We start from the raw sequence: 12597 nt of genomic DNA, 5'->3' as shown, positions 1-12597 counted from the left end.
AAAGGCAGAAAGTGCCTTTTTGGCTCATGTGGAAGAAAGACAACAACTCCCAAAATGCACTGCACCACAGCAGCCGCCTCCTGTTCCACCATCAGCCTCGACTGCTGGTCGTTATATCGCAGCTCGTAGAAAGAGCCACGAACATCTGAAGACCTTTAAAGTTCATCAGATCAGTTTGAAGTTCAAACTGTTTTCACCAGTGTCGGTTCTTATCAGTTTTCTCCAACGAGCCTGTTAGCATAGCGTCCTAGCAAGATGGCCGATGTTGCTTATAGAGTCTGGCAGTGAGGTCCCGCCTACTGATCTGTGATTGGTCTGTAGCTTCAATGGTTGAAAACATGAGGAACGAGCGATGTAGTTTCACCCCTCTAACAGCAGCCTCTGACGTACGGAGCTTCCCCGTCTCAGGGGAAAATGAGGACCTAACTGGGGAACCTGAGGCATCCCCAGGTAACTGGGACATGATTGGTGGAAGTTTTGGACGTTTCACTTCAGTACTTCCCCAGGTGTTCTCTGACATTGTTCCATCCCCAAACATCACTGTGATCTTATCTAACTTTTTATGACCCGAGCCACCTGACATCGACATCCTGTTTATTTAAAAAGAGCAGCCATCCACATGGCCAACATTTTCAGATTACTACCTGCAAACTCTCACCTTTTAGCCACACATGATGGAGTCTTTATCAGCTCAGTAATCCTTCTGTTAGTAATGTTGGGAAATTCAACAGTCTGTCAGTTTCTCGACTCTTTAATAAGTAAAGGCTCCCTGTATGCATGTAACTGGCTGCAGGTCTATAAAGACGCGTGCACAGCCTTGGTGGTTGGTATTTGGAAACTGAAGGTGAGTGGAGAAGTTGAGAGTGATCTGCATGTGACTCGAAGGTGACAGCAGGACTGCTGTGCCCCTGGTTCCCTAAGCTGCTTGGCCACTCTGCCCTGCACCACTTAGTCACTCCATTTACGGCACAGACTTTATCTGCTGTTGAAGCTCCGTGCTTCTTTCGGGGTTGTCACCACACGTTGTGAAAATGCACACGTGTGCAACATTCAGGATGGTCCAATTTTCCAGATCCTATTTACAAATCCAAATAAATCTGGTAATCTGTAATTTTCCACCCTTATCTCACAGCAAGTTGGAAGCTTCTTTTGGAACAAACACGTCGGGGTTTTATGAGCGAAATCTGCAGCTGACGGCCTGAAAATATGAGATATGTCGGCATTCTTCAAATCCTGTCGTCTGATCCCAGCTTAAGAATCCAGCTCGACTCGGCTCCTGGATGTCTTCATGCTGCACAGTCGTCTGTTTTCCTGGATAGTGTGTAAACATCCAGTGTGCTCCAGGGATGATAATCACCCATTTTAAGAAACGTGACGGTGAGAGAGAACAAAGCGAGTGTGTTATTAACACCATGACGTTTCTACCTGGAGAGATGACATTGATACCTACAGTGATGACTTTTCTGTCTGTGGTGATAATGTTTGCACCAGCAGTGATAACTATTCTACCCACAGTGAGGACGTTTTCCTCCATCACTCTCTGCTGACAGATACGTTCTTATCCAGGAAAAATGATGACAGTCCTCTAAACACTGACAGTGGTTTTTACTCTGAACTCTTTTTGCTGCTTCCACGTGAAGCCTGCTAAACGTTCCTTCATGCTTTTGACTAAACAATGTTTGGATATTTTTCTCATTTTCAGATCTCGTTCCGTCACATTCAGCAGTCAGTGATCAGATAGATCGATAGATCGATAGATCGATAGATAGATAGATACTTTATTGATCCCGAGGGATCAGCACACAATCTTTACGAGGCTTCACTGGAGTTCCCGTGTGTTCCTGCAGGGGGCGCTGGAGTCCCCGTGTGTTCCTGCAGGGGGCGCTGGAGTCCCCGTGTGTTCCTGCAGGGGGCGCTGGAGTCCCTGTGTGTCCCTGCAGGGGGCGCTGGAGTCCCCGTGTGTTCCTGCAGGGCGCGCTGGAGTCCCCGTGTGTCCCTGCAGGGGGCGCTGGAGTCCTCCGTGTGACCCTGCAGGGGGCGCTGGAGTCCCCCGTGTGTCCCTGCAGGGGGCGCTGGAGTCCCTCGTGTGTTCCTGCAGGGGGCGCTGGAGTCCCCGTGTGTTCCTGCAGGGGGCGCTGGAGTCCCCGTGTGTTCCTGCAGGGGGCGCTGGAGTCCTCCGTGTGTCCCTGCAGGGGGCGCTGGAGTCCTCCGTGTGTCCCTGCAGGGGGCGCTGGAGTCCTCCGTGTGTCCCTGCAGGGGGCGCTGGAGTCCCTTGTGTGTTCCCGCAGGGGGCGCTGGAGTCCCCCGTGTGTCCCTGCAGGGGGCGCTGGAGTCCTCCGTGTGTCCCTGCGGGGGGCGCTGGAGTCCCTTGTGTGTTCCCGCAGGGGGCGCTGGAGTCCCCCGTGTGTCCCTGCAGGGGGCGCTGGAGTCCTCCGTGTGTCCCTGCAGGGGGCGCTGGAGTCCCCGTGTGTCCCTGCAGGGGGCGCTGGAGTCCCCCGTGTGTCCCTGCAGGGGGCGCTGGAGTCCCATGCGTGGCAGTCTTTAAACACTGTCTCACGAGTCAGGTTCTAAACATGTTAATTTACACTTACTTGTTGTGTGTATGTGACTTCCTGTGTTTCTGCAGCCAGCCTCTAGTGGACACTCCAGGAACTGCAACAACATGCAGGAATAGCGGCAGGTTAGATTCGAACCCAGGCTGCCCACTTGGAGGACCAGAGCCTTGATTATTCTATATCAATCTGTCTTATAGTATGTGTTTGACGTTTGTATTGTTAGATTGTCGTCTGTTCATGTCTGTCATACGACCTTGTGAAAACTACATCACAATGCCTCACAGCTCCGTCAGGTCTATTCAGCCCCCTCTGGTAATTAAAATTCACAAGAACAGCCGTGCCACCAAGGTCGAGAGGAAACGTTGAGATATGTGAATGGCGAGCGAACAACCTGACTCCACATCGCTCCATTTAGAAAGGGCACATCTCCCAGTCCTCCCAGCCTGCCACCAGCATGTTTAGAGGACGGGGCTGCTCCCAGCTCGGCTCTCGTGTCTGTCACAACGTATAGACTCAGTGCTGAGCGTGTCTCGTGACGCCCTGAGGGTCCCTGTGCCGCCATCCGCTAAATTAAACCTCTCCTCCCCTTCGTCTGCTCACTGAGAAGGACCCCCTTCCTCTGCAAACACGGGCAGCCAGCCGGGGGAGCGCTCGAAAAACGCCACTCCCCAAAGCCCAGTGCAATTGCCCTGTTATTGTCCACTCATCCACTGCTCGGGGGGGGGGGGGGGGGGGGGCGAGCAGAGCTATGAGAGCCCTCTACATCTGAGATATCATAATGTCACAGTGAGCTTCAAATTAAATTCTGCTTTTACCCCCGGGGACAGACGAAGAGAGAGAGATATCATCTTTATCATCGACTTTCAAATGAAACATTTTACGATTGTGGAGGAAAAGATCAAGCTGCAGAAGGATGTGAAAGACATTTCCTGTACAGCTCTTTCTGTAAAGCAACATTATGTAGGAATGCAGGAAACACAGAAGGTAACTTTGTTGAACTGCTCAGTCGTGAAGCCCCCTGAATGCTGCCCTCCTCCCGTCATGGAGAACGTGTTGGTGCAGCCATATCATGTCCTCTAGCCCATTATATGCTAACATGTGGAGTAGCCGTTTATTTAGCATGATATCTATGGGCCATGGCTAAATGTTGGACATGATCATTTTTGAATTGTTACTTGAGATAAACCAATCAAGCTAACGTCAGGATCAAACGGGAACATTCATTGAAAGCTGAGCTTGGATGACTTTCTGTTAAAGCTGCTGAACAGGCGACGGCTCACTGCTGAACTTACACAGTGCAGAAAACAAAGAGCAGGGCGATCTGTTCCAGTGTCTATTAGATCGACCACTGAAAAGTGACCTTTTGTCTTTTAATACACGAGAGCTGTGCAGCAGGAATGTGATGTCTGTTTGATCCAGCGTGTGTCCCAGTGTTAATGATGGAAGAGAAGCTGCCTCTAACAACAGCACGCTGTAGGTGGCTTAGTGGGGGCTTATTTTACATAATGGACTGTTTAATATGTCCTTAACATCTGACTGCTTTAAAATCTATTCCTTATTTTTTCTAATAACAGAAACATCGTCTGTGAATGTTTGGGTTGCTATGACAACAAGTGGTTGATAAAAATATATACCCAAAGAATGTTTGTCTCATTAACACACTTAAACAAGTTTTGGTCCCATCACTAGTTTGGGCTTATTAGGTTCTGAAAGTTTAAACAGTGTGGTAAGAGAGTAATGCATGTATCACAGCATGTGTTCATAAAGGTGTCTATCTGTGAGAGCAGCTTGTGAGGGGTCAAACTAGAGCTCTTTAGTATTCTGAATCCCCCCCCCCCCCCGTGTAATGATAGAAGAGAAGGTTTGTCTACATACTGTACGTTCTATCCTCCTCCCGAAGGTAAAGCTCTTCATGTTCTGCTTGTTCTGCAGTCGTGAGGCTGAAGCTCAGGTACAAACATTATGAATGTTGCTCTCATATCAGGACCAACGCCAGGACATCTCTGCTCGCAGCCTTCTGACCACGACCACATTAATCACACTCATGACAGAGAGTAATTACCCTGATCCTCACACACTCTCTTTCTGCACAAGCAACAAACAGGCCGAACAAACCACAATCACATTCATTCATGTGAACACACTTTGAACAGGTGTACTGTGGTTTGCATCATGGGAACACCTGAACACACACACACACACACACACACACACACACACACACACACACACACACACACACACACACACACACACACACACACACACACACACACACACACACACACACACACACACACACACACACACACACACACACACACACACACACACACACACACACACACAGTTTCAAGGGTAGAAGCTGCCGCACATAGAGGGGTGTGTATTCTGTATTTTGGAGGTGTTGAGCAGGTCATAGATCCCTCCTGCTCAGGGAGGGACTCAGTCTGTCTTGGCATGATGAAATCCTCCACCTGTCCTCATTCATCATATCCACTACACATTAATTATCCCAAACCTTCAGACTTACAGCAGAGGACACACACAGGCCCCTCCCTCAGACCTACACTTCAGGTAAGAATCAGCTGTGAGCGCCTGTGGCTTGTGGAGGTCATATCGATGTCAGCGTGGGTACAAGAAGGTTTCTGCTCATCAGGAGGTTTCCATGGATACCGTTTCATTCACAAAGACCAAACTTCATCAGGATCTTCATAAAAACCTTGAGGGGAACAGTTTAAACCAGGATCTTAATCTGAGTCACATGAGACTACACTTTCTGACCAAGCCTTTTCTGTGATCCTTCCCATGATCCTCCTCATGTCACAGCTGCTCGAGTACTGTTCACACATTGTGGCACAGGGGGCAACCATGAGCAGCTGCACACACACCACAGGAGAGAACTACAAGATCACAGGAAGAACTACAAGATCACAGAGAACTACAAGATCACAGAAAGAACTACAAGATCACAGGAAGAACTACAAGATCACAGAGAACTACAAGATCACAGAAAGAACTACAAGATCACAGAAAGAACTACAAGATCACAGAAAGAACTACAAGATCACAGAAAGAACTACAAGATCACAGAAAGAACTACAAGATCACAGAGAACTACAAGATCACAGAAAGAACTACAAGATCACAGGAAGAACTACAAGATCACAGGAAGAACTACAAGATCCAGATCATTTTGTCACTGTGACTTCATGCAGAGTTTCTTTGGCCATGCCCCCTCGTGGTTTATCGGCAGAAAGTCTGAGAGAGCTGATGTGAAAATGCAGCAAGACGTTCACCTGCAATGAGTAGGAGAGTGATGTTTAGATCCACTGAACAAGCTGGACTGACAGTGAAAACATAAAATATACTTTCACTGTGTTATTGGGTCCAACTGGGGCTAAAGGTTTGATAACCTGTCATCCTGGGTGTTTGAGGAAACAAACTTAGCTGATTGTATTTTCTTGCAGGAAGTTGAGAAGTGTGCGTCTCAGCTCATATTCTCCACCAGCTCACACTCCTTCTTTTTGCTATGCGAGGCTTTATGAGCATGAGGAACTCCAGCTGTCAGCACCCTTCTCCTGATAGCCATAAAGCTTTGTGTTGTGGGCTCATTCCCAGTAATTGGTTTGCATTATGTGGCCACTACGGACCAGAACCTGCACGTTCAGCCATTTCACTGCTGTTCCTGTGGTGTCACCTGGCCTTAAATGGCATCCTTTTCACATGAATTACAGAAAATGCTTCAAACTACAAACTCGTGTGTTGTGCACAAACGTTAAGTCTTCGTGTTTCTGCCTGACTGTGTCCAGCCCCCTCCCCCAGTGACTTTAGGATTCCCCCTGAGCCTGGTGTTAATTGAGAAGAGATCATTAGCTAGAGTTTGGTCCTCTTTTCTTTTTTAGGCTGCTTTAATAAGACGGAGACCGTCTTGTTTCTGTCGACGGCCCCTCTGAAACCCACCACATGAAAGTCCTCTAAATGACCTCCTTTGCTCCTAAGCAGCGATATCTCCCCTTTCATCAGACACCAGTCGTCTTTTCTTTGCCGTTTCTCTGACACCAGTCACACGAGGAGCACCAAACCTCCCCAACACCAGCGGCCAATTAGAAGGGACACAAGAAAGATAAAACACCATTATCTTGCCATCCTCCGCCATACGTCCAACCAATTAACAGCAATGAGCCCAGTCAAAAAGAAGGAATCTTCCTCTGCTCGTGCCCACAGCCAGGAGAGGGACGAGTCACTGACTCAGAGACAGTTCACTTGTCTTCATTACCTTAATAATGGCTGTAATGTGGAGCAGAGATGAAGTACAGGTCTCTAACTGTAGCCTGTTAGGCTTCCTGCTGACCTTGAAGTGAGCGCGTGTTTGTATATAAAGATTTCTACTGCACTTTTAAATCTCTCCAAAGCTGATGGTTATCTGTTGTAAACCTCAGCCTTCTCACTTACTTTAAAGTGCCCGAGGTCCCGTCAAACTTCCTGAAAAACCTGCAAGCTTTCTGCAGGCGTGAGTGTGCGAGATGTCCTCCTGTCCACTCCAGTGCACGCATGGCTGCACTGTCAGCAGGCGCAGCTCTGCCCTTGCATTTGAATAAACACCATCTGAGTTGGCTGCTTGTGTATAAGATCTGTCAGGAAGCTGCCACCCAGTGATCCCACAGACTCTGACCTCCGTCCCTTGGGGAGCGGCTGACGGGACATGGCGGTGACAGGGTGTCTCTCTTGTCGATCTGCGCACTGATACGCCCGACACCCTTGTCCCGCTACGTTCACAACTCAGGTGGACTGCTGCTCCGTCCTGTGCATGGGAAATGAGCTGCTGCTACTTTACAGGATGCAATGCACAGTGGCAAGAATCGGATAAACACGAGCCTGTCACCAAGATTGATAGTTCCCTGGAATTGTAGTGATCGTCTTGTCAGTCGTATGAACTTTTCCCTGCTGAATAATTGAGTCCTTCAGCTGAGGAGCGCTGTCAAGCCTTTGTAAGGTTCACACTCAGGAGAGTGTTTGCTGATAGAGAGACCGTGTGCAGTTCAGAGATAACATTTTCACTTTACTAAAGCCTTCGTGTGAGACAGAAGATCCAAACTTCATCAATCTGCTCGCCTGGTTTTACACTGGTTTAAACGCGGGATAAGCATTCCTCAGAAAGCTAGAGGGGAACAGGTGAAGAACAGGTGAAGAACAGGTGAAGAACAGGTGAAGAACAGGTGAAGAACAGGTGAAGAACAGGTGAAGAACAGGTGAAGAACCGAGGTGAAGAACAGGTGAAGAACCGAGGTGAAGAACAGGTGAAGAACAGGTGAAGAACAGGTGAAGAACAGGTGAAGAACAGGTGAAGAACAGATGAAGAACAGAGATGAAGAACAGATGAAGAACAGGTGAAAAACAGGTGAAGAACAGGTGAAGAACAGGTGAAGAACAGATAAAGAACAGGTGAAGAACAGATAAAGAACAGGTGAAGAACAGATAAAGAACAGGTGAAGAACAGATAAAGAACAGGTGAAGAACAGGTGAAGAACAGGTGAAGAACAGATAAAGAACAGGTGAAGAACAGGTGAAGAACAGGTGAAGAACAGGTGAAGAACAGGTGAAGAACAGATAAAGAACAGGTGAAGAACAGGTGAAGAACAGGTGAAGAACAGGTGAAGAACAGATAAAGAACAGATAAAGAACCGAGGTGAAGAACAGGTGAAGAACAGATAAAGAACAGGTGAAGAACAGGTGAAGAACAGGTGAAGAACCGAGGTGAAGAACAGGTGAAGAACAGATAAAGAACAGGTGAAGAACAGGTGAAGAACAGGTGAAGAACAGAGATGAAGAACACAGGTGAAGAACAGGTGAAGAACAGGTGAAGAACAGGTGAAGAACAGGTGAAGAACAGAGATGAAGAACAGGTGAAGAACAGGTGAAGAACAGATAAAGAACAGGTGAAGAACAGGTGAAGAACAGATAAAGAACAGGTGAAGAACAGGTGAAGAACAGGTGAAGAACAGAGATGAAGAACAGGTGAAGAACAGGTGAAGAACAGGTGAAGAACAGAGATGAAGAACAGATGGAGAACAGAGATGAAGAACAGGTGAAGAACAGGTGAAGAACAGGTGAAGAACAGAGATGAAGAACAGGTGAAGAACAGGTGAAGAACAGGTGAAGAACAGGTGAAGAACAGGTGAAGAACAGGTGAAGAACCGAGGTGAAGAACAGGTGAAGAACAGGTGAAGAACAGGTGAAGAACAGAGATGAAGAACAGGTGAAGAACAGGTGAAGAACAGAGATGAAGAACAGAGATGAAGAACAGGTGAAGAACAGGTGAAGAACAGGTGAAGAACAGAGATGAAGAACAGGTGAAGAACAGAGATGAAGAACAGGTGAAGAACAGGTGAAGAACAGGTGAAGAACAGGTGAAGAACAGATGGAGAACAGAGATGAAGAACAGATGGAGAACAGAGATGAAGAACAGGTGAAGAACAGGTGAAGAACAGGTGAAGAACAGGTGAAGAACAGGTGAAGAACAGATGGAGAACAGATGGAGAACAGATGGAGAACAGAGATGAAGAACAGAGATGAAGAACAGGTGAAGAACAGGTGAAGAACAGGTGAAGAACAGAGATGAAGAACAGATGGAGAACAGAGATGAAGAACAGGTGAAGAACAGATGAAGAACAGGTGAAGAACAGGTGAAGAACAGATGGAGAACAGAGATGAAGAACAGAGATGAAGAACAGATGAAGATGTTTGAATACTGGAGAGCAGTTCTACTCAAGCTTGACCAAATAATTGAATCTTAAGGGCGACATGTAACACACACTTCCTCTAACATGTGTCTCTAATATAATGTGATGGTTTAGTTTCACCTCAGGTTACCAATTATCGGAAATACTTTTTAATGCCATTTCAGTGAACTCTGACAGCCAACGTTAACACGTTTGAATTAACACATTTGAATTAACACGTTTGCATTAACACGTTTACATTAACACGCTTGAATTACCACGTTTACATTAACATGTTTACATTAACACGTTTGAATTAACACGTTTACATTAACACGTTTACATTAACACGTTTACATTAACATGTTTACATTAACACGTTTACATTGACACGTTCACATTAACACGCTTGAATTAACATGTTTACATTAACACGTTTACATTAACACGTTTACATTAACACGCTTGAATTAACATGTTTACATTAACACGTTTGAATTAACACGTTTACATTAACATGTCTACAGTAACATGTTTACATTAACACGTTTACATTAACACGCTTGAATTAACATGTTTACATTAACACGTTTACTTCAACACGTTTGAATTAACACGTTTACATTAACACGTTTACATTAACATGTTTACATTAACATGTTTACATTAACACGTTTGAATTAACATGTTTACTTTAATACGTTTACATTAACACGTTTACATTAACCCGTTCATTTTAACACGTTTACATTAACACGTTTGAATTAACACGTTTACATTAATGCGCTTACATTAACATGTGTACATTAACACATTTACATTAACATGTTTACATTAACATGTTTACATTAACACGTTTGAATTAACGCGTTTACATTAACATGTTTACATTGACACGTTTACATTAACACGCTTGAATTGACATGTTTACATTAACATGTTTACATTAACGCGTTTACATTAACGCGTTTACATTAATGCGTTTACCTTACCATGTTCACATTAACACGTTTACATTAACATGTTTACATTGACACGTTTCAATTAACTTGTTTACATTAACACGCTTGAATTGACATGTTTACATTAACATGTTTACATTAACACGTTTACATTAACGCGTTTACATTAATGCGTTTACCTTACCATGTTCACATTAACACGTTTACATTAACATGTTTACATTAACACGTTTACATTAACGCGTTTACATTAATGCGTTTACCTTACCATGTTCACATTAACACGTTTACATTAACATGTTTACATTAACACGTTTCAATTAACATGTTTACATTAACACGTTTGAATTAACATGTTTACTTTAATACGTTTACATTAACACGTTTACATTAACCCGTTCATTTTAACACGTTTACATTAACACGTTTGAATTAACACGTTTATATTAATGCGCTTACATTAACATGTGTACATTAACACGTTTACATTAACATGTTTACATTAATTAACATGTTTACATTAATACGTTTACATTAACATGTTTACATTAACACGTTTGAATTAACATGTTTACATTAATACGTTTACATTAACACGTTTACATTAACACGTTTACATTAACATGTTTACTTTAACACGTCAGTGTGAGAACGATGGGATGAAGAACCAATGTCTTGTTTTCCTAACCTATTGTTTTATATAATCAGTAAGTATGTTCTTCTTCTTTTCTCTAGTCTAAAACAGCTTTTATACACAAGGGAACGACCCACCTCCATGTAAACACAGCTCTGACAACAACACAGCCAGCGGGACTCCAGCTTCTCCCTTATTGTAGACAGTCAGGACTCACACATTTACACAGAGAGACTGGAGTCATGATTATTGATGAGGAACATGTCGCTCGTTCTTCCTGTAATCAGCTTGTGCCTTTGCACTTTGAAACATTGAGATTTGTTACAGACACAGAAACACCATTCAAGCCTGCCAACACGAGCACACCTCCCACTGAGACTGTCTAATAAAGAAATAATATTCACACTACAGCCCCCCCATCGCTCTCCCCCAGAGAGATGACACACATAGAGTCTTTTAAAACTGTCTTAAAGTTCTCCCTGTCAGGTCTCCATGGCAGCAGCTTGACATTCATACAGTTGTCATTTGTTTTTTTCTCCCACTATGGAACACTTTCAACTAAATTATCATCATGCAATGAAAGAAAGACATGAAGCTACAGAGAAATGTTTCCTAAAGGAAAAATCAACAGAGACGTAGGCTTGTTCTTTCATAGAGTGCTAAATGTTTCTGCTGCCCCCTGCTGGACACTAGAAACAATGCACCAGAGGGAGGTAGCAGAGAAAATCACTCCCATGATTCCCCGCCAGCCTCAACGTCACCTTTTGTTATGCAGTACTGACTGAGCGCCCCCTGGTGGTGGAACCTGCATATGGTATCTTTACATGTAGGATCTAAGCGAGGTCTATTTTATATAATGAGACAATTTCAAAGTAAAACAAAAAACTTGGAATGCATATTAATCAGTCTAACCTAAAAGAAGGATAAGGATGATGCATACTGTAGATAAAAGTCACAATATGAGCTTTAAACAGCCCACAGAGTAAATCCTATACACACTGATTCATGGTCGTAAACGTCACAGAGGATGTGACTAATGTACAATAACACACACAAAAGATCACACTTCCTGTTTGTTGAACATGACACAATATTCTTTTCACATTCTGTTTGCACATGGATAGAGAGCAGAGAGTATATCTCCTCATGTTGCAGCTAAACCCTCCAGCTGACCACAGACGTGATGGGGTGAGGTTTTCACTTTGGGGGCAAAGAGTTGGACCACAGTGCAGTGGCTCTTGTTTGACTCTTTTTTAACGATATAAGCTGGTAAGGAAATGAATCTGTTCCTGTTGATGTTGCACTACATACCTTGGTTTTGTCGTACAGTGCGTGGTTGTCCAGAAGCATCTGTCGCTCCATTCGAGCGTACCTCCTCAGGTCCCTCTCGAACTGCTGTGGAAGAGAGAAATAAGAGGCTGAAACCAAATCTTTGATCAGGTATAAATGATGGCACAGACAGGAAACAGTGATGCCTTCAGTCATGAGATAATCTGCACCTTTAAATGTCTTTGTATTCATGTATAATATGTTTTAAGTCTCTGTCCGACTTCTCCTCCAATAGACTCCCTTTCTGTTAAAATGAGGACAGCAGGGACGATGACCTTGATGTTGGCTTTGCAGCACATTTTAAAGCATGCTGTTGTCACACACAGGAAGAAGGATTGCTCATGAAATGCACTAACTCCTGCAGCTACCGCTCACTGTCAGCCAGAGTGTAATCC

At 44.6% G+C, this 12597-nt stretch overlaps 1 protein-coding gene across 4 annotated transcripts in view; it reads right to left on the bottom strand.

Moving 5' to 3' along the window:
• The window catches only part of dntt (deoxynucleotidyltransferase, terminal), a 121175-nt gene that overhangs the window by 70788 nt on the left and 37790 nt on the right, over positions 1–12597 (bottom strand). For 3 of the 4 annotated variants that reach the window (XM_079363349.1, XM_079363346.1, XM_079363348.1), the window contains exon 10: positions 12185–12268. In XM_079363349.1, coding sequence (XP_079219475.1) covers positions 12185–12268 — 84 coding nt within the window. The remainder of the gene's footprint in view (positions 1–12184; positions 12269–12597) is intronic. The other variant, XM_079363347.1, reaches the window with a different exon arrangement.

This window comes from Symphodus melops (genome assembly GCF_947650265.1).
Source record: "Symphodus melops genome assembly, chromosome: 15".
Lineage (NCBI taxonomy): Eukaryota > Metazoa > Chordata > Actinopteri > Labriformes > Labridae > Symphodus > Symphodus melops.
Note: the sequence above shows the minus strand (reverse complement) of the source record. Positions and strands in the feature narration are given on the sequence as shown.